At 45.4% G+C, this 23,353-nt stretch overlaps 1 protein-coding gene across 4 annotated transcripts in view; it reads left to right on the top strand.

Moving 5' to 3' along the window:
* LOC140399099 (uncharacterized) overlaps positions 1-23,353 on the top strand; it is a 484,003-nt gene that overhangs the window by 355,294 nt on the left and 105,356 nt on the right. For all 4 annotated transcript variants that reach the window (XM_072488263.1, XM_072488261.1, XM_072488260.1 and 1 more), the window contains 7 exons: positions 1,423-1,476; positions 5,061-5,105; positions 8,182-8,235; positions 9,455-9,499; positions 12,386-12,439; positions 15,392-15,445; positions 21,430-21,483. In XM_072488263.1, coding sequence (XP_072344364.1) covers positions 1,423-1,476; positions 5,061-5,105; positions 8,182-8,235; positions 9,455-9,499; positions 12,386-12,439; positions 15,392-15,445; positions 21,430-21,483 — 360 coding nt within the window. The remainder of the gene's footprint in view (positions 1-1,422; positions 1,477-5,060; positions 5,106-8,181; positions 8,236-9,454; positions 9,500-12,385; positions 12,440-15,391; positions 15,446-21,429; positions 21,484-23,353) is intronic.

Here is a 23,353-nt window from a genome sequence, read left to right as displayed (position 1 = left end):
AAGCAGTAGCGTGTTTCCCAGCCCTTTGGTTTTTGTCAGATCCAATGTTGTATTAATAACCCCACTGCAAACTTGAGATAGGGAGAACTAAAGAAATGGGTTAATTTACTGCACATATTCAAAATGCGAAAGGGTGGCACAACATTGCCTTCACACTCATACAGGTATGAGAGGGTTAGAGGAAAGAAGGTTTTACAGTACAGAGGCTACACAGAAAATAAATCTTGTTTAGTGTGGGTTCCAGAGTCCAGAATCAAAGTCTAATGAGGTATTCCTTGACGGAGGACGGTGGGCTGAAAATTGTTACTGTATAATTCGCTTTTCTGGTGGTGTTGACTTCACATGATGACATAGGCATTCAGAGATTAATTGTTGGTGATGGTACAGACCTTCCAGCAGGAGAAGTGTATATGGGGACAGGTATTCAACCTGGGCAGAGCTCCTTTACTATGTCAAGAACTCCTTGCTAGTTAGATAGTAAAACAGCAGACTGTGCTTTTCAATTCAGCAAGGCAATATTACTTGTTCCACAAGCCAGGGGCCCATGTCACATAACTTCCACCTCCCCACCATTTTTGCAAAGGGTGTGTATCCATCGCCTGGATTCCAAAGACTGTTGAATGCCTCAGTCATTAGCAGTTGAAAGAAAGGCTGCAGGACCTTTCCCTTAGCAGATGTTCCATCTCATTCTGGCCAGCCTGGTTTATTAAATGCAGATGACCTTTGTATTGCTCTTTGCGAAGTCGGGCTGTATGGAGCATGGGTGATCATTAGTAGCTCCTCAGAGATGACGAGGTGCAAATTTTCCTGAAACTACCACATCGGTTCTTTTCTTAGAGTATAACAGACAGATATAGATTGAGCCATTTTAAAGGTCTTTGTTCAATTTTAGAATTTTAGAAATAGCAACGCATGTGTAAAATATTTTCTTTCTAAAAATATACAACATGAGGTCTTAGTCCCTCACACTTACCAACACAGAAACTTGTCGAGCTAGGTCATCCTCCAGTTATGGTGTTGGCAACGATAGTTTTACTTCTCCAGATCCCATTAAAGAATCAGTCTGGTAAATCATCTATCGATATCTGAGTACTGCAGGCATATATGGCCTGAATTGTCAGATCACCAAGCCACCAATCACAGAGAAGAGACTTGTCACAACTTCCCATCACATTTGAGCAAATTCAAAACTATACATCTTTCTGACCCCTGACCTTGTTCTCCCCTCTTAACCAAACAAGAGAATAATTCCTAACTCCTCATCAAACAAGTTAAAATTATAGGAGGCGGAATTAAGGCCAACAAGATGATCGGGTCTGTATTGGATATTATGCTTAAAAACAATAGTCATAATTTTAAAAATAAAAATTACAAGTTATCCAAGTGATTTTGATTTTGCTTTTCTTTTGGTACCTACCTCAGGGAAACAGAGGACCTGATGGCCCCAAAGGAATTCGAGGACCCAGAGGACACAGGGTTTGTATTTATTTGAAGAAAAATCTTTGAAAAGGAAGGCAATTATATCAGGGGAGAAAATCCTATATGTGACTTGTATCAAAAGGAAATGCTGAACAGTGTATGTAACCTTCACTGCTGTTTTCTATAGACTTGTTTGTTCGACAGCTCCTTTCACCTTCAAGTCCAGTAATCTCACCTTCCCACATGGTTTATATTCTCCTGTATCGACGTTCGTCCGGCTGACGTTGTGGCCGGCGCTAGGTGGGAAACAGAATGCCATGCTCCCGTTCCTTGACAATGGCATGAATGCGTTCTATGCTGCATGCCAGCGTGGGCATGCAAATTGTACATTAAATGCCGTTGTCATATCATTAATGACCCGCCCCCCCCACCCTCCTCCACGGCATTCTCCGGGCCTCCAGCCAGGAGGAATTACTGATGGTGAGGTTCACCAATTGTATTTAAAATTGGGAAACAGGTTTGTGGCTGCTGAGGGTGCAGGAGTGCATACAAACATTGTCCAACAGCGCAGTAGTGTGCTGACAGTTGTGCCGCTGGCCAAGGGGTCTCTGCCAGGGCCGGGGGAATAGCGGGGTGTGACTAGGAGGTGGGCCGTGTGGTCGGGGTGTCTGGACATGGACCATCATTCCTGCAGCCTGCCAGGCAGTCATGCAGCTGTACACATCACTGACTGCCCACTGGGAACTTAGCGCCACGGGTCGTGTGGATGCCACCCCAGGCCACCCTCCCTAGGTACCCTCTGACCCAAGCTGATCCATCAACGGGATCGGCATGCTCCAGCACAACCAGTGCCATCTTCTTGGGTGGGATGAGGGTGTGTGGGGAGTGGAGTGCCTATATGCAGCTCCTTCTTGTCAGGCTCTTCAGTGTCAATCCCAACCTCATCGTATCACTTGCCAGCATGCATTAGAATTGCACTAGTCCACATGAAGCCGGTGTTAGCCCACTAACGAGTCCTGAATATATCTGGGACCCGCACCGCTTTTGTCAATGTGGAACACTCGCAATTCAGTCCCAACAGCAGTTTCTCAAATGGACGATCTGGATTTTGTTGGGTAGGGGGTGGGGGGTAAATGGGGGGTGATATAAAGCCTGGAGAATCTGTTTTCTGTTCGGAACCTGCCTCAAACCCTCATATTTCTAGCACTAACTGAGGCCAGACACTGAGTGAGAGACAAACCCAATCCAGAGAAGTGGGTTGGACCTTTAAATGTAACAATGAAGCTACAAAGTTTTCAATTTTAACTCTATTCGGACCTGGCGCGGGTTTCTCCAACCACCCGCCGGGTCGGAGAATCGCCGGGGGCTGGCGTGAATCCCGCCCCTGCTGGTTGCCAAATTCTCCGGCACTGGATATTTGGCGGGGGCGGGGGGCCCCCCCGGCGATTCTCTGGCCCGCAATGGGCCGAAATTCCGCTGCTGGAATGCCTGTCCCGCCGGCGATAATCAAACCACCTCTCTTACTGGCAGGACTAGGCGGCGCAGGCGGGCTCCGGGGTCCTTGGGGGGGGGGCGATCTGGCCCCAGGGGATGCCCCCACTGTGGCCTGGCCCGCGATCGGGGCCCACCGATCCGTGGGTGGGCCTGTGCCGTGAGCACAGCCTTCACCATGGCCGATGCGTAAAAGACACCCCCCCGTGCATGCGCGGGGATGACGTCAGCAGCCGCTGACGCTCCCGTGCATGCGCATCTGCCAGCTGGCGAAGTCCTTTCGGCCCCGGCTGGAGTGGCGCCAAAGGCCTTTACCGCCAGCTGGCGGCGTGCCAACCACTCCGGCGCGGGCCTAGCCCCTCAAGGTGAGGGCTTGGCCCCTAAAGGTGCGGAGAAATACGCACCTTTGGGGTGGCCCGACGCCGGAGTGGTTCCCACCACTCCATCCCGCCGGGACCCCCCGCCCCGCCGGGTAGGGGAGAATCCTGGCCCTGTTTCCTGACATTCAGTAAACTGGTGATTTCATCGAGGCAGTAATTTGGTGGGTTCAGGAGGTTGGGGCCTTTACACCCATCTTTCTCGATCCAGGAGCCTGCCTAAGAAGCCTCCATGATCACACACCCCAATCCCTCATTGACCTTCTACTGTGATCCCAGTTTGTGTTGTAACTGGACAGGAAGATCCCGGGATAGAACCCTGGCTCAAAAGACCGTAACTTTTACTTTTTTTTATAAAACGTGGAGAAAAAGAATCACAAGACCGTTAATTACTTTTAACAACAGGGAAGAAAACATTTATTAAACATGAAAAGTTTGATTATCATACAATACCTCTTTAGTCTCCCCTCAGTTTAATAATTACACACCGGCTTTAGGATTAACATGGATTGCAAAAGTTTATTTTAATCTACAATAGGGGCTGGTTTAGCACACGGCTAAAGAGCTGGCTTTTAAAGCAGACAAGGCAGGCCAGCAGCATGGTTCAATTCCCGTACCAGCCTCCCCGAACAGGCGCCGGAATGTGGCCGAGGAAGGGCTTTTCACAGTAACTTCATTTGAAGCCTACTTGTGACAATGAGCGATTTTCATTTCATTTCATAATCTCATTAACACAAAATCTCTTTTAAGCATACAAGATGACTGTGGGCAAATACACTCCCCACTCTGAGCCGCAAGTGAATGTGTGTGTGGATGTCCCAATAGAATCCCCCCCAGATGATTGTCACATGGAAGTTTACAAACCCCACTCCCATAACACGCTTTAAAATCTTCTTTCGTAATTATAATGTTTTCCCTTGGCGGTTTGCATTCCAAAATCCAGGACAGGCTTTCCAAATGACACTTTTCAAAAAAGCTTCTGCTCCACTTTTAACAGCGAATACAGTACAGTATTTCACACCAACCTCTTTTGGATTTATTGTCTTGACTGCTGTGTAAACTGCTCACATTTGCTTTAATTCTTGACTCCCAGACTGTAAGAAAATGCATCAAACGTTTCATCTAACGCTTAAAGATATTTTTTATCACATTTACAATGTTCAGTTTTAAACCGTTATCTTATTGGTCACTTCTATTCCCTGGTTTAAGAATTTTTTTAAAGCATATATTCATACACACCTTTTTCCTTTTGGGTAATAGTGGGAAGGTGGTGAAAGAACTCCCAGCTCATTCGTCAGCCTGTAGAGCCGCATCATGAACATTCCTTCCATGGTCAACAATCCTGGTGTAGGCCTCAAACCCAGGAAGTCTGGCCCAGCAGCAGTGACACTACCATTGCACCGCAAGACCTCCTCTATTTTAAAAATAAGGGGCAAGAATCTCTGGTCTCCCCGCGGCATGTTACTTGGCGGCAGAAGGCGGCCTGCCCTTGGCTGGCGTTGGGATTTTCTCATCCCACCACTGTCAATAGGATTTCCCATCGAATCCACCCCATGCTGCCGGAAAACCGGTGGCAGGGGTGCACCGTCGGCAGGACCGGAAGATCTCTGCAGCCTGAATAGGCAGGAGATGTTGCCCAAGGTGTTTTTCGAAATGAATGTGACCATTGAGAATACTTTGCAAAGTGAACCAATTTTAGAATGTTTATCAGTCTGCAGAGGACCTCTTTTGATCAATTGTTTCAAACGTTGGTGTGTTTTATTTTTAAAACAGGGACGTGTAGGTCAGCGAGGATTAGTAGGACTACCTGGGCCAGCAGTAAGTGAATTTACTGAGATTTACATGGTTTACATTGATGTGTGCATGACAGTGTGACAGACACACATACACTAAATATAATCGCTTAATATGGCATAAAGTCAAAATGGTCACAGAATGGTAGAACGGTACAATGCAGAAGATGACCATTTGGCCAGTGGGGTTTGTGCTGGTTCTTTAGAAGAACTATTCAATAGCATCCCCATGGGATTGTGTGTTAGCTGTTCAAAGAAGATAAATTATATAGTAAGTTCTCAATTTTTAATGGTGGCTACTGTAATAATTAAAGAAAAAGAGCATTTGTCTTGATCATGCAACTAATCTAATTTATGATTTTAGTTGGATCCAGCATAAATCATTTCAATAGTAACATCCTTGACCCAACTCCAATATAATTTTGAAACCAGCTTAGTGATCATTTTAGATATTGTAAATCCCTGACTAGGGATTAGGGATAAGGTTTAGGGCGCCATTCTCCGAAAAGGGAACAAAGTCCCCTAGCGAGCTTGTTTAGCCGCATGTTCCCGGCCACTCACAATGCCGAGAAACACATGGCTATTCAACCTGACTCATGTTGAACAAGGGGCCTGAACTGGGAACGCGCGGCCAAGGCAGCACATAGCCCCATTTTGTACAGTGGGAGCTCTGCTCGCCGGAACGCCCCTTTGGAGTGAGAGAAATGGTGGAGGCCCAATCACCAAGGCCACTGAAACAATCCTCGACCTCCCCCACCCCCGACTCCAATGAACTATGGGAGGGGAGGGTCTCCTTCCCCCCGTCAACCATGCCAGGCAGTCCAATCCCGTTTGCGTAAAAAATGCCAGCTTGGCAGTGCCATCTGATCATCTTGGCAGTGTCAAGCTGGCACCCAGATGGCACCAGCAGTGCCAGGGCACCACCCTGCTCAAAGGGCATGCGGCTGGAGCCCTCCAATCCCCTGGGAGATTCCCAAGAGTGCCGTTCCATCTGCTCCCCGTTTGTGATGACCAGTGCTGAACGGTGCTCACCCAAGGGGCGGGGGTTCCTGGCGGGATGGAGTGGTGCGAACCACTCCGGCGTCAGGCCGCCCCAAAGGTGCAGAGAAACCTCACCTTTAGGGGCTAGGCCCGCGCCGGAGTGGTTGCCATCCCGCCGGCTGGCGTGAAAGGCCTTTGGCACCATGCCAGCCAGGGCCGAAGGGATTCCCATGCGCAGGAGGGAAAAGAGTGCCCCCACGGCACAGGCTGGCCCACGGATTGGTGGGCCCCGATTGCGGGCCAGGCCACCGTGGGGGCTCCCCCCTGGCCCAGATCACCCCACGGCCCTCCCAGGACACCGGAGCCCGCTCGCGCCGCCTGATCCCGCCCCCACTGAATTTTCGGTGCTGGAGAAGCCGGCGGGCGTGGGATTCACGCCGCCCCCCCGGCGATTCTCTGACCCGGCGGGGGATCGGATAATCCCGCCCAAGATCTCTGAGGCAAAGGGGATGAACCCCAATGCCTCAGGTATCTCTTGATCTGCACATTAGAGTGAGGCTGACTGCCATCTTTCTTACACCAGTCTCGATTTCCTTTGCCAGTGAAACTAACGGAAATTAGAATTGGATAAAATGTGCTGTTGACTCACAACTATCTGTTTTGCACCGCCTCCCTAAGTTGCTTTTCAACCCTCTCATGTTTCCACCGGCTGTCTCCTGTTTCAAAAAAAAAATAGCCACCGGGAACATAGCTATATACAACATATTAACACATGATACTGCTCTTTTGTTGCTAACCTTAGTATTGTGAGTCCAAATGCACAGTCCGCCTACAAAATGAGAGTGATTACACTTCAAAAGTACTTAATTGCCAATGAGGTTTTTTTCCTGGCATAGTGAGGAGGTGAAAAGTGCTAACTAAATGCACAACCCTCTTTTAATCTGCGCCCTAACTCCACTCTTCTGACTACTTACAGTATTTCACCATCAGGGTACAGAGAGCAGAGAGGCAGTGGTGTAATGGTAGAGTCACTGGACTAGTAATCCAGAGACCCAAAGTGCTATAGAGGCCTGGCACGGGTACAAATGCCACCACAGCAGATGCCGAAATTTGAAACGAAATATAATGTGGAATCTACAATCTGTCGATCATGAGGGGCAGCACGGTAACACAAGTGGATATCACGGTGGCTTCACAGCGCCAGGGTCCCAGGTTCGATTCCCCGCTGGGTCACTGTCTGTGTGGAGTCTGCACGTCGATGGGCCAAATGGCCTCTTTCTGCACTTTATGTTCTATATTCTATGTTCTATGAGGAAAAACGCATTTGGTTCACTCATGCCCTTTTGGGAACGGAATTTGCCATCCTTACCTGGTCTGGCCTACATGTGACTCCAGGCCCAGTGTTAGGGCAGCATGGTAGCATAGTGGTTAGCACTGTGGCTTCACAGCACCAGGGTCCTAGGTTTGATTCCCTGCTGGGTCACTGTCTGTGCGGAGTCTGCACGTTCTTCCCTTTTCTGCGTGGGTTTCCCCCCCACAGTCCAAAGATGTGCAGGTTAGGTGGATTGGCCACGCTAAATTGCCCTTAGTGTCCAAAATTGTTAGGAGGGGTTATTGGGTTAAGGGGATAGGGTTAAAATGAGGGCTTAAGTTGGTTGGTGCAGACTTGATGGGCCGAATGGCCTCCTTCTGCACTGTATGTTCTATGTTAACTGCCCTCTCAAATGGAGTCGCCACTCAGTTCAAGGACAATTAAAGATGGGCAATAAATGCTGACCCAGCCAGCAATGCCGAGGTCCCATTAGTGAATAAGAAAAAGCCTCAAAGTTAATTATTTGTACGTGAGACGCGAGGGATTGCTAAATCTTTTTTGATTTCCGTTTAAGTAATTCTAGTGACTTGTGACTTAACATAAATTACAGGAGCTTACTATTGATTTTTTTTGTTTGTTTTAACTGAATTTGTTCCATTTTAGTGAACCAGTATAGGCATTTTCATGATTCAGAATTACTGTTGATGGCTTTTTAATTATTTTAATGCATTCTTCATGAATGTGTCTGAATTTTCTTGTTTTCTGTTTTCCACACAGTTCAACTCAAAATATGTTTTAATCTCTGCAGGGATTAAAGGGACAACAAGGAATACGTGGTCCTGAAGGAAAGCCTGGTACACAGGTTCCCATTCTGTACTTTTAATACAGATTACAAACATTTTACACTCTTTGTATTTAAACTTTACTTGCTATAATGTTTGGCGTGGAAGAAAAGAAGACCTTTTTTGTGTTAACTGTAACCGTTTCATTTGGGATTTCACGGTTTAACTCGCAGTGGGATTAGGTTATGAGGACATAAGGTCCCTGGATGATTGGGTGTTCCAAACCTGAAACTATTACAGTTGGTCTCCTGCATCCAACAGCAGATTGAAGGGGCAGGATGTTCTAGCTGTTCATGCTGACGGGATCTGAGGGTGTTCCCTGGCGCTGAGGGGTGCGTTCAATAGGGAACCCCATTGACAACGGCGGGACCGGAAGGTCCCACCACCGGCCACTGACAAGCCGCCCTCTGCACTGCAGAACACTCTGCGGAAGGGGAGGAACAATCCCATCCAAGGAGTCAAACTGGAGAAAGCATCATGGAGTTAATGATGTTCTGCAGCAAGATGATTCTCAGCTTGTGTGCTCAGTTTGATATGGTACACATAGCATTTATTCTGTGGACTACTGACCTCTTCCGGCAGAACTCATTTTGTTTATTCTATTGAGATTTTCCAATTTGAAGATCAGTTGATTAGTTCCAATGTCCAATACTAATGTTCATTACCTAGATACTTGGTTGTATGATAGAACCAATATTGGGACAGATGAATATACATTTATTTTGGATGTATAAACATGTCCTTAATATTGCGGTGCCCAATGATTAGGTTTCAGCCTGTTTCAGTGAATCCCACTGATACTCAGGAATTTTTATCCCACGACTCATGTTTAAATTATTTTATCGGACATTTTCCAAATCTCCAAACACTGCATCTTAACTCAGACACCTAAAAGGTACGCTGGCATCTTTACCTTTCTTCTTTAATCTGTCCTGAAAGGCTGGTCCTGAATTTGGAAGCAGCTGAATGCTTCAGTTCTGACCAGTTGCCAACCAATGTTCAAATTGGTTTATTCACATTGGCTGTAGATTAACTGAGCATTAAAATATAAGTATTGTATGCAACAATCAGTCGAAAGTGCTGTGAATTAAATGGGTGATTCACAGAGTTAAGTCCCATATTTAGATATCAGCTAAGATTGATGAAAATAGTTAAGTGCATGGTGGGAATTTGTGTCTACTTTATCACTTTCGGCAATGAAGGAAAGTATACCCATTTTATATTTGGTTTTTCTCACAGGGTGCATCTGGCGTTACAGGTGATACGGGGAAGAAGGGGCCTTACGTAAGTATTTGTACACGAGTTACCCTTATAATATATTTTCTGGATTAATCCTATTCTGCTCTAAAATTTACAGGAACATGGATTTATTTTTCAGGCTACTCCTAATTAGGTCATTGTTCCTCTGAAATTGTTTTGCAGACACTCAGTGGGCCATTTGCTGCCTGGTTTCTGGCAATGTCCTTCAAAGCCCAGTCATTAGGGGGATTCTTCTATCATGTCCTTCATTAACAGTGTGACTGAAGATTACTGTGTCCCTCAGTCTTCAGATCTTGCTGAGGGGTTGAAAATGTGAACCCAGTTATCCAACAACACTGGATATTCAGGCATGGACAATGGGTTTTACCCCATCTATGCAGTGAGGAGGTCATAGGTGTTTGAAATTAGCTTCATTAAAAAAACCACAAAGACATAAGCAGCCTTTGCTGTAATTCGAGATGAATTGTAAATAGGCATTGATTGAAGAGGTTCTGTATCCATGAAGCCAATTACAGCCTTCAGACACTTGGAACAAATCACTCTTCCATGAGCATCTGGAACATTAAAACTCTGAAGCGAGAAAAGAGACAGAGTCCAATGTGTCATTAGACCATGACCGATATCCTTGCCACAACACCATTGCTTTAAGTTTTGGAGCCAAATGTCAAGTTACACCCAAAACAATTTGCTCCACCCTCCCGCTTGTGTCAAGATTAGATTGAGCTATTTGGATGTGGAAGGGGAGATACTTGTGAGGGAGGGGCTCAAATGGGACAGCAACGCTTAACCTTTCTTATGGGGGGGTGCTGCTTAAGAGGGTGTCTCTCCTTCTAGCCAACCAGCAGTCTCTTTAAGAGCGATTGGTTAGGCCGCATTTGGCCTGGTGGAAATTGGCAGGATATGTGAAGCATACACTCCTTGGTCTAGCTCCTGATTTTCAGGTATAAGCTACAACACCAGGAAGGTGGGTGGAAAAGCACTTACTGGCACTATGGAAAATTGCATCAGACAAGCCTTGGGTGGCACTGAGTTGGTGGAGTGACATGACACTGTGGACTACTGCGCAGTCAATTCCAGCCCCACTTGACCCAGAGTCCCAACGCAGGTGAAATTAGATTTTATTGAAAATACCCAATGTCCTTGGTTGAGCCCAATAAACTACAGTCACCAGGTTTGTAACTTTGAAACACAAGTAACCTTTGATTATGTACTGTATTATTAAACGGACAGAAAATGTAACTGACTATTTACATAGGTTGGGGAGATAGAAGGAAAATATAAATAAAAGGATAAAGATCCTTGATGCACTGGGATGACTTCCAGTCAATGTCTTTCTGAAGTTCAGGCTTTTGTTTTGGTACTTTTAGAGATGGTTTTCTCTATAAAGAGAGAAAGCGAGGGCGAGTGGTAGAATGGGAGAGAATTTCTTTCACTTCTGAGGTGTAAAGACTTCTGCAAAGCTCTCAGAAAGCATTGCACAGGAACCAATCACTGACCACTGTCAGGCAGAACACTACCCCAAGTGGGCAGCACGATAGCACTGTTGCTTCACAGGTCCAGGGTCCCAGGTTCGATTCCCGGCTTGGTCATTGTCTGTGCACGTTCTCCCTGTGTCTGTGTGGGTTTCCTCCGGGTGCTCCGGTTTCCTCCCACAAGTCCCGAAAGATGTGCTGTTAGGTGAATTGAACATTCTGAATTCTCCTTCTGTGTACCCGAACAGGCGACTGGGGGCTTTTCACAGTAACTTTAGTGCAGTGCTAATGTAAGCCTACTTGTGACAATAAAGATTATTAATATTGTTATTACAATTGAACTGATGCCCTCCAAAACCTGGTTCCTAAGATCCACTCAGTGCTGAGGAGCCTGGTTTCACCTCTCCAAAATACACGGTGTCCCGGCAAACAGGCTGTTTCAGCTGAGTTTTCTGCTTAAAGGCGCATCCCGATTATGGGTCCATGGACCAAAACCAAACAACAAAACAAATGTGAACAATAAACAGGAAGGACTCTTACATACCTCCCTGCTTAGAGGGATGAAATGTCATTGCAAGGAAGTTTCATCACAAGGTATGTGACACAAACCACAAAACGCACATTTCCAATTCATCCTTCCTTTCCTACTACATAAGTTCCCCCAATCCTATATCTGCCAACGATCAGCAGTTAAATTTGTGATGATGCATCCGCAGTAATATTGTCCTTTCCTGGAGTATGCACAATTTTTACGTTGAAAGGTTGCAAAAATAAACTCCCTACTGAACGATCTTGCGTTCCGAGATTTTCATGTTTCCATGCGGATTATGGTCCGTATGGATTAGGCCTTACTTATCATCATGCCAGACATAAATCAAAACCGTAAAATAGAAGCAAAGAAATGGGGACAAAGGAAATAAACAGGAAGGACTCTTACAGTGAGCGGCACAGATTTCCAGACACTTTTTCGGGCAAGAAAGCAATAGCTGACAGTTAAAAATCACTCTTGTTAACATCTGTACCTCTCCTTGAAACTAAGTAAACAATTCCAATAATACCTGTGTAACTTCTACAATTTCTTCTCAATATTTATCAGTCCAGCTTGCTCATAAAGGTGCCAGTTGACCCTGAATCAGTTATATTTCGCTGTTTTACACTGTCAGGGCAGCATTGCAAGATTTTATATGTTCTCAGCAGACAATTGCAATGACAATATATGTGTAAGCATTCTTAAGGGTTCACTGGGTTGTTTAATCATGCGGGTCACAGTTAAACTCATGTTCCAATTCTGCTGTTGACATTAAAGATTTATTAGTACAAAATGATAATGCAAATAAGTTCTTGTGTCGATTCAAAAATGCACCTTCTCTTTTATTTAATTATAAGGAAAGTTATCTTTGCTGTTGAATCTCACTGGAATATATTTTCATGTTGGCAGGGCTTCGGAGGAATAAGGGGGGATCGAGGGAACAATGGACCTCCAGGACCACCTGTAAGGAAAGCTACCACTCCAAAAGTGAAGGGCTCACTTTGAGTTGGTTATTTAGTTCTGTGTTGTTGCGCAGCATGTGATGATGCCACAGGCAGTTATCATTTCTCATTGCTCAGTTCTGATAGACTAATTCACAACGTTAAGCCTACAAATCGGCGATGTTCAACGTTGTGGCCAATTACCTTGACCTCAAACTCTGGAATTTCCTTCCAAAACCCTGTCCACTTTTCTTACTTCCTTTTAAGTTATTCCTTATAACATCTTAGGCCACTCTGTTTGGTCACTTGCCTTAATATCTCTTTGTGTGCCTCGTTGTCAGTTTGTGACTAATAATAATTTTGTGAAGCACCTTGGTAAGTTTTGTTATGTTCATAGGGCTACATAAATGCAAATGAGTGTTTTATTTTTAAGTGATAGCTTTAAGGATAACTGGGTGCTAGATAACTGATTTGGGGGCTAGAATTGATACGATAGAGGCTGTTCTTTAGAAGTTCGAGTTGTATTGTTGGAGCAGTCTTAAGAGACTCCTGAATCAATTCATGATCAAGGTGTTTTCCAGGTCGACATTAAATTCTTCTGTTGAGAAACCCAAGAATGTTTCTTTGCTTTGGTAATTAGTGGCCAGCTAATGTAATCGCATTCAAAGTTTTGCACTCCTACTATTTGAGCTGTTTTAAATTGTGGAAAATATCGGCCTTCTCCTTTTTTTGTTAAAAGAAGAACTTTACCCTCTAGGTGCATCATTTGTTCTCACTGTAAGGGAAAACTGTGGAGGCAATGTGGGCCCAAGGTCCTTCGAGAGTCGGGAAACTTGATTCTCGCCGGTGAGATCTTGTTTCCCCAATTTTCCACGCCTCTCACTGGTGATGGTAGGCTGCCAGGCTGGCAGTACCAAGGTGCCTGTGTGCCTGGGGGAGTTCTAGGGGGTGATTCTCCGATATGGAGGCCAAATGTTCGCGCCGTCGTGAACACCATCGCGTTTCATGACAGCACGAACTGGGCCCGGTATGAGCAATTCTGGCCCCCACAGGAGGCCAGCACGGCGCTGGAGCGGTTCAAGCCTCGATGCCGCGCCAACCCGCGAATGCGCAGTTGTGCCGCGCCAACCTGCGCATGCGTAGGGGACTTCTTTAGCTCGCCGGCCCCGACCAACATGGCGCGGTGTTCAGGGGCCGGCTGCGCCAGAAAGTAGGCCCGGGAGGGAGAGGCCGGCCCGCCGATTGGTGGGCCCCAATCGCGGGCCAGACCCCATCGGAGGACCCCCCCCCCCCGGTGAAGGAGCCCCCCACCCACCCCCACAGGCCGCCCCCCGACCGTTCGTGGAGTGTTGCCGCCGGCAGCGACCAGGGGCAAACGGCGTGGCGGGACTCTCCCGTGTCGGAGCGGCCGCTCGGTCCATCCGAGCCAGAGAATTAGCAGCCCCGCCGATTCCAGCGGCCCGTGGCCAGCGCCGCGCCAAACGCGCCGGTGCAAATGCGCCGATTCTCCGCACCTCGGAGAATCGCTTGCCGGTGTCGGGGTGCGGTTGATTCTCTGGCCCGGCGCGGGTCTCAGAGAATCGCCCCCCTAGTGTTCCACCCTGCCCTGTCCCCGACCATCGAGGATCTTCAATGGCCTGTGGGACCCCTCGAGGTGCTGTTACACCTGGTCCACGTTTGTGTGGACCAGTACTAAACAGCGCCCTGGCGAGGTCTCCTAGGTGTGACCATTGAGCCACCGGCGCCGTGTGAATTCGGTGTCCACGTATTTAAATGAGCCATTACGCTCATTTAAATATGCAGGTCTGAATCTTGCTCTACGCGGGAGAGATCCAGATCATGCCAGGTGGAGCCAGTCGAGTGACTTACGAAGAGCACGGCACCTGGTGCGAAGCTCGAGTTTGGGCTCTCACATGATTCACCTGTTGTGCCAGGATCCGCACCGGGCCTGAAGAGGGTCACTGAATTGCGTCTGAGAAATCTTTGCATGGGTGTCCCGATTTCTAAGTGAGCTCAAGGGTCCCTCATCCCCCCATCCACAGACAATGTAACCACACTGCAGATATTGGCAACACCCCTCCCCCACCAAGTACGCACATCCTGCTATGGGGCCACTGAAGGCACCCCCACCTTCATGGCCTCCCCCTTTCCGTCCCCCACTTTTTTTGTTTGGCGTCCACCGTGAAGCCCGTTTTTGGGACTCTCCCGCAATGCACCTGGTGCAATGGGTTCGGCGCCGGGCACAAAATGGTGGGAATGTCGCAACCATCTGTCATTTTTTGGGAGGATAATGCTCTAAGTCTTATAATATTGCTTTGATGTGTCATTCTTTCACAGAATCACAAAACCCTGATCTCCCTCAGTTGTCACTTGCAATAATCGGCATGTTTCTGTTTATTTTGCAACCTTGAGATTAACCTGCACTGTGGGTCTTGGTCTTTCACACTCCACTCAATTTTCCTAATGACATTGATAATCATAATGCAATTTTGCTGTTCCAATGTGAGCAGCTAAACTCTTTATGATCAGCCATCCTGCCCCTTCATTGTCGTATGTGTGTTGTGTGCAGCAAATGTTCTGTAAAAGCAAATGGGCGAAGTGGAGGTTTTGTGGCGTGTGGGTAGCGTCCCTGCCTTTGAGCCAGACCCTCAAGGTTTGAATCCCACCTCAGAACATGATGGCCGAGGAAGGTGCGTTCATAACACGGCCAACCAGGTTAGGTGTCAACTGCAAACCCTTCCGACACACCAATGGCTGTTGTTAACAGTGGGAGTGAGTCCCAGTCCGCCATGCTTGATGTGGAGTGGTGCCACCTCGAGTTATGAACCTCTGGAGACCTGCTCCAGGAATAACCAGCTATGGAAACAGACAGAAATCTGCCTTGGTGCACCACAAGGTGTGGGAAAGGAATTTGGAAAGGAATCATAATATTCAAAGTGTTTAGACAATTTCTTTTTTTAAACATCATTCACAGGGTCCTCCAGGGTATCCTGGACTTGATGGAATTCCTGGTCAAACAGGAGAAAGGGTAAGCTTAACAACAATTGTAGTACACTACCACAACTGGTCATTCATAGTGTTGCTCAAATATTTCATTGAATTAAGAGATGCACTGTGGTGTTATTATGGACAAGGATGTTTTTGGTCACTTGAGTGTACCAAAGTAAGTTGATGCTGAGAGGTTCCAAACATGATTTTCTTGCTTCAGGAAAGGACGCAATTTAGAAGTGGAGTATAGTTAACAAATAGACTTGAATGTAGACAAGCATTCTTTCTTGTGTCTGCCAAACCAAGGAGCAGTGGGTATTATGTACACTATTCTTAACAAACTGAACTGACATTGTCATATTTGATAATCATTTGCTTCATTCAGAGTCGACTAAGAACATGCTTACACATAGTACCCAAATTATACATTTTCACAAACTACACAAACCCCCCTTTTTATGCTGTCAGCAATTCACTAGTGTCTTGTTGTTGATAATAGTTTGGAATATGTCATTGGCACGACTTCAAGTCTAGCCTCCAAGGCTGTATCTTTGAACAAACTAACTGTTGCTAAGTTGGTCTGTGGCTTTGTTTATCCTTGTCCCTCTCCAGCTAATTGTTACTAGGCGAGGATAACTCATAATTTATCAAGTGTGTTCAAATATGACACTGGGGCCACTTCAGGAGATATTAGACAAGGAAAAAGTAGGTTTTAAGAAGGTGGTTAAGTAAAATAAAGCTTGGTGTTCATTGAAAGACAAATATGATGGATGTTAGAGAGAGAAAGCAGCAGTTATACAGCACACTATTGAAATTGTAAGTTACTTTACAAAGATAAATATTTGCTTGGTATCACAGAACTTGAGTGTTGCTGAAAAGAAGAGACACTTGGTCGAAGTTTTTGTCTTGAACTCATCAGGACAGAACCGCAAGTATACCAAATTTCAAAGGGAATAATTAATACTGCTTGAGCAAAGAGTGCTAATTGATTGGCAAGTGGACTCTAATTAGTAGAGGCATTTCCATGGGGAAAACACTAGAAAACAGTCGTTCAAACACCCAAGCTGTTTACATTCAAATTAGCTATGTCGATATTGGCTGGTTCCATGGGGAATGCACCAGGAAAGGTTATCCCCCAACCTTTTGTTTAAGTTGAAAAGGTGCAATTCCTGGGCATATTCTTTATGTTTGCACAGGACAGGGCCCTGCGTATGAATATCTGTAGCTTCAAGCAGGCAATAAATTAGCCACATTTCTAACACAACTTGTAATCTTAAATTAGTTGTGAGTGTAATCCTTAGCACAATCGTGATTGTTTAGTGTCATCAAATTGTGGAATCACCTTTGATGTTGGACACTATTTTCTGAGTTGTGAAAACACAGGCTGGTTAAGTATGTTTAGTACTCAGCCTATGGTGAACAGTTGACGGGACGTGCTGTTTGACACAGTCCTCCAGACATGGGCACACATGGCCTCCATACCGGGCATCACACCAGCACTGAGATTAATTCACCCCATTGCTCATTTATTTGTGTGGTAGGCAGACTTAATTTTAGCTTGGCAGCGTCATCCTGTTAATAATAATAAATAACAATAATTAATTAGTGGAAAATATCACTTGTGCCACTACTACACAGCAGCAGTGTGAAAAGGCTAACTTTACCTGTTGCTCAAATTGTGCGCTTATTTGTACACCTGAGATGGGATTAAATTTGGGCTATCAACAACATTGTTTGGCTCACAGGTAAGTTAAGAACAGATTAGATATCTATCGAATTTTCCCAAGAGTATATTAGACAAGGATATGACTGTGTTTCTTTCCATGTATATTGATAATGATAAATTGAGACATAGTCCCACAATTGAGTGAGCAATCGACAAGATTGAAGATATTGGTTGTAAGATTGCTAACCTGCGCCCTTCCCTGCGCTACGCTTGGTTCGAGTGGAGCACATTTCTTTCATTTTACAGTTCAATCCGTTTGTGCTGCTATTTCGCCTCAATCGATGATTGCACCAATAAGCACTACCTATTGAAACTTGCCCACTCTGTAAACTCGTTTAAGTGGAAGCATTTCAGCAATGTAATTAACGATGCTGCTAATATGCTGTCGGCACTCTGTATGATCAGGCACTCTCTGAAAGTGAGGAGTTTGCTCTCGCACGTGGCTTTAATTTTGGTGCGCCTCCATTCCATATCAAACAGAAAGAAATATTTGCTGATTTCCTTTCCCCTCTATTCCCAGCTATCCTACCACAAACCAGCATTCGATTAAAACACAGTCCTTGGAAATGTGCCTAGCTGATCTAGCACATGCATATTACAGGATAGCCAATGATTTATCTGATTTTCACATACAGCGTGAATGTTTGTTGGCATTGTGAGGCTTCGAGGCCAACCAGACACACTGTAAGTTAATAAAGGGACCGGAATGGTCATCCTCAACAAGCAGGACTATATTGACAAAATGCACACCACTCTTAATGATGGATCCAAATTTGTTTCCATTGAACCCACTGTCAAGCAGGACTGCACAGTCAAACAAGAACAAAGAACAAAGAAATGTACAGCACAGGAACAGGCCCTTCGGCCCTCCAAGCCCGTGCCGACCATGCTGCCCTACTGAACTACAATCTTCTACACTTCCTGGGTCCGTATCCCTCTATTCCCATCCTATTCATGTATTTGTCAAGATGCCCCTTAAATGTCACTATCGTCCCTGCTTCCACCACCTCCTCCGGTAGCGAGTTCCAGGCACCCACTACCCTCTGCGTAAAAAACTTGCCTCGTACATCTACTCTAAACCTTGCCCCTCTCACCTTAAACCTATGCCCCCTAGTAATTGACCCCTCTACCCTGGGGAAAAGCCTCTGACTATCCACTCTGTCTATGCCCCTCATAATTTTGTAGACCTCTATCAGGTCTCCCCTCAACCTCCTTCGTTCCAGTGAGAACAAACCGAGTTTATTCAACCGCTCCTCATAGCTAATGCCCTCCATACCAGGCAACATTCTGGTAAATCTCTTCTGCACCCTCTCTAAGGCCTCCACATCCTTCTGGTAGTGCGGCGACCAGAATTGAACACTATACTCCAAGTGTGGCCTAACTAAGGTTCTATACAGCTGCAACATGACTTGCCAATTCTTATACTCAATGCCCCGGCCAATGAAGGCAAGCATGCCGTATGCCTTCTTGACTACCTTCTCCACCTGTGTTGCCCCTTTCAATGACCTGTGGACCTGTACTCCTAGATCTCTTTGACTTTCAATACTCTTGAGGGTTCTACCATTCACTGTATATTCCCTACCTGCATTAGACCTTCCAAAATGCATTACCTCACATTTGTCCGAATTAAACTCCATCTGCCATCTCTCCGCCCAAGTCTCCAAACAATCTAAATCCTGCTGTATCCTCTGACAGTCCTCATCGCTATCCGCAATTCCACCAACCTTTGTGTCGTCTGCAAACTTACTAATCAGACCAGTTAAATTTTCCTCCAAATCATTTATATATACTACAAAGAGCAAAGGTCCCAGCACTGATCCCTGTGGAACACCACTGGTCACAGCCCTCAAATTAGAAAAGCATCCTTCCATTGCTACTCTCTGCCTTCTATGACCTAGCCAGTTCTGTATCCACCTTGCCAGATCCCGTGTGACTTCACCTTTTGTACTAGTCTACCATGTGGGACCTTGTCAAAGGCCTTACTGAAGTCCATATAGACAACATCCACTGCCCTACCTGCATCAATCATCTTAGTGACCTCCTCGAAAAACTCTATCAAGTTAGTGAGACACGACCTCCCCTTCACAAACCATGCTGCCTCTCACTAATACGTCCATTTGCTTCCAAATGGGAGTAAATCCTGTCTCGAAGAATTCTCTCCAGTAATTTCCCTACCACTGAAGTAAGGCTCACCGGCCTGTAGTTCCCTGGATTATCCTTGCTACCCTTCTTAAACAGAGGAACATCATTGGCTATTCTCCAGTCCTCCGGGACATCCCCTGAAGACAGTGAGGATCCAAAGATTTCTGTCAAGTCCTGTCCAAAATCAAGTTAGAAAAACATTTGTCAGACTTTGATAGGAGCTATGTATGGTCTGCCTAAGACACACAAATTGATGTCCTTTTATGCCCTATCTTATCCGTGATAGGTTCTGCATAACATGTATTGACCAAATAATTGAGTGAATTGCTGCAACCAGTTTTGAGTAGGTTTTCCACATAAACGGTGAAGATTCGCCAAGACTATAAAAGACTTGCATATCTAGAGCAATGGTGTGTCCATGTGCTCATTCGACGTTGAGAGCCTGTTCACTAATATACTGCTGAAGGAAGCCATATCACTTTATCATCGTAATCTAGATGTATCGCCATTGTTTGAACCTGTGTTCATTGAACATGAGAAATCAGTAACTCACGCAGTTTAGTTCCGCTTTAACGATACCATAAGTGCCCAAATAGATGGTGTTACCATGGGAGGCCTGCTAGGCACTGCTTTTGGTAAAATTTTAATCAGTTTCCATGAGGAACGGGCCTTCGAAGGAATTACCCATAACTCCCTTACCCTTACATATTTCCAATATGTAGATGATATATTTGCTATTTTTGAATCTGCAGCTGCTTATAAAAGATTATTTACAAACCTTAATGGGCTCCATCCCATCAAATGGACCTTTGAAATGGACCAATCTGACAAGCTCCCTTTCCTCAACATGTTAGTTAAGAAATTTGCCAACGGGTTCTCTATTTGTCTACCACAAGCCTATTTTCATTGATCAAAATACATATTGGTGTTCCTACAGTGCCATGCACTGGAAGATTGCCCTTATCCGCAACCTCATAAATAGGGCCTGGGACATTTGCCCACAAGGCAAGCTTGATGGCAAAATGAGATACATCACAGCTATCCTGCAGGATAATGGCCACCACCCCTTTTCAGATTATTGCTTGCTATATATTGTGTAAACTCATAAATGGGCCTAAGAACCTTCAGTCCTGAAAAGTGCCCAGTCTGCCTCAGAATAACCTGGAGGGATAAAGGTGTCTCAAAAATGATGAGCAACAGATGAAGCAAGTCATTTCACACTGCTCAAATGCAGAACACAAATGGTATTTTTCACTAACAGGATGCTGCTTTCAAGCCAAAAGGATGTTCTACCAACTACACAAATAAGCAATGTGGTGTATGTGCCAGGGTAATACCAAATATTTGGGATCACTTTGTGGATTGTATCAAATAACAGGTCCCTTTGGCTGTTCATAACACATAGAGTAATAGCCCATGCTTTCAAAACATAGAACATAGAGCAGCCCAACATTAGATATGATTCTGCAACTGGACAACAATAACTAAACAACCCTGATTGTGCGAAGAATTACACTAAGAACCAATTTTAAATTATCAGTCAGGCTTGCAAGTGCCCCATTTACCTGAACTCAAAGCTACGTATATATGCTCTATCCTTTGCAAGCAGAAAAAATATGCCCAGGCATTGTGCGTTTTTTTAACAAAATAAAAGCTTGGGGAACAACTGTTGGGGAACATGGCAATGCCTCTACCAACCAGCGTCCATTTGCCAACCAACGCAGTGGAAAAGTCATTGTTCCTGTTGAAATTTAGTATTCTTCAAGGTGACAAGGTGATTCTGCCCTGATGGGTGCAAGATGAAATACTTCAACAACATGTCTCTTTTTTCACTGATTTACAAAGATAATTTCACATCACAGCCAGCCTTACAATCTTATTTATAATCAAAGTGCTCCGATCCAAAAGTTCTTCTTGTTCTCAGTCATCTAATGTGTAAAGGTTTAAGGTTCTAAAGTGTATCTCATTAACTGCAATAATGTTGCAGGACCTTCTTTGATTGAGATAAAGACTTAAATGTCTCATTGCTTTGAATTGGGAATTGTTAAATTACATTAATAGATAGGAGAAATACAACTGCAAGTATAAATTTAAACTCGCAAGTTGCAATGTTTATGAGTAATGTGAATTACAATATTCCTGCTTTATATTTCCAGGGTTTTACAGGGAAATATGGACTCCTCGGACCACAGGGACCTGTAGGCATGTATGTAAGTGAGATTAAAAACCAGCTGTTACATACAAATGAATGAAAATTGCATCAATCAAAGCACAAATTGCATCATTAAGTTTGGATTTGCCTCAAATGCAATAGATAATATTTTGTGCAATAGATGAGTGTATGCATAAAATAGGAGAAAATCACCGTTAGCAAGGAAGCCAAAAATATTTTTGGGTGCAGAGGGTGTTCGCTTAATGATCCCGCTGAAATATGGAGAAGGTCTACAGCTGGATCAACGCGACTGGAGCCTTCGCCCTTCATATCACAGTGATTGAGATGCATTCCCCAGTATTTATTGTGAGCACTTGTGTTAATTTCATGTTGGTCAACCAAATGAAAACATAGGGTAGAATGTTTAGGGTGGCGAGTGCAAGAATCGCCGACTCTCAGAAACTCACTGCCATTTAACGCTCCAATGAACATTGATTGGAAGTTGGTGGGACCTCTGGCTGCCCTTGGAAGAAAATCCCACCTTGGAGAACTGTTGACCAATCTGATTGGCCAACAGCTCTCCAACCACCTCCAAGCACAGCTCCGCAATGGCCAGAAGAGATTGCCCGGAACTATGTCCCAGGACCGCTCCCAAGGTAAGTCCCGGGGGCAGGGTGGTTAGGAATGCCCTGGAGGGTTGGGGAGAGGGGGAATCATGGATAGGGAAGTAGGCCAGTGGGGAGGGAGAGCCGGAGCTCCCAAGTCATGGAGGGTAGGGAGCCCAAAATATGAAGAGGCCTTCAGATTGACACTTCCCATCCGTGATTGAGAAAAGTTGAAAAATGGATTGCTCACCTGACCTAGCAACAACCTACAAAATCTCATGGACAATGTAATATTCCGGGCAATAGGGCAGATAATCCCTTGGCTCCATAATTGGCTCCATAATTGTTGGCGGGTGCGCTGCCAATCTGTGCCTGGCCCTGCCAAATACAATTTGTGTGAGTATGGGGAAACACCGGGATGCCCACCAAAGTTTACACTCTTTCTGGTTGGGCAATCACCCACCTGGGACATATAAAATTCTGCCCATCATGATAACACCAATTTTGGGGGAAACAAATTTGAAAAACGGCCTCACCTCAAAGGTCTGAGTTGCCTGCTGCACATTGATGCCCTATAGGCAGGGTGCTGTGCAAAAACCAAAACAGATCCTATGCCTTATCATTGGATGGTCTGCGAACTTTGTTGATGGATCTGATCACTTTTTTATCATATAATTCTTAACGTAATTACTAACTAGACTTATATCTGTAATAATAAAGATGAATTGAGATAGTATCTTGATCACATCTTAAAGTACCTCGCAAATAAGTGCAATGACTGTTTTATGAACAAATAAAAACACCAGCCAGGAGATAGATTTATCACTCCATTCAACCTCAAAATCCCAGAATGATTGGGATGGGTGTGGTGGTTGGTTGGATTGGTGAGGGGGTGGGGGGGTGGGGGGGGGGGGAGGGCGTGCAGCGCAATGATTGCTAATCGAAGGTGATCAGGTAGTCCATGGACATCCCTGCCTGGTTTGCAGTGAGTGGTATGCAGTGTAGGGGTTTGAAGAGAGCTTTTAAGGAGTGGAGGGGGAATCCATGCCAAAGACAGCCTGCAATTTATCTTGTGGGTCTTAATGGAGGACCCTGCTCTTTTTAACCCTACACTGGACAGTTTTTCCATGCACCTCTTCAGTGCTGGAGACCATCTTCAGCGTGTCTACAAAATTATGAGGGGCATAGACAGAGTGGATAGTCAGAGGCTTTTCCCCAGGGTAGAGGGGTCAATTACTAGGGGGCATAGGTTTAAGATGCTAGGGGCAAGGTTTAGAGTAGATGTACGAGGCAGGTTTTTTTACACAGCGGGTAGTGGGTGCC

This window comes from Scyliorhinus torazame, chromosome 22 (assembly GCF_047496885.1).
Source record: "Scyliorhinus torazame isolate Kashiwa2021f chromosome 22, sScyTor2.1, whole genome shotgun sequence".
Classification (NCBI taxonomy): Eukaryota; Metazoa; Chordata; class Chondrichthyes; order Carcharhiniformes; family Scyliorhinidae; genus Scyliorhinus; species Scyliorhinus torazame.
The sequence above is the reverse complement of the archived record's forward strand: the minus strand, read 5'-3'. Positions and strand labels throughout refer to the sequence as shown.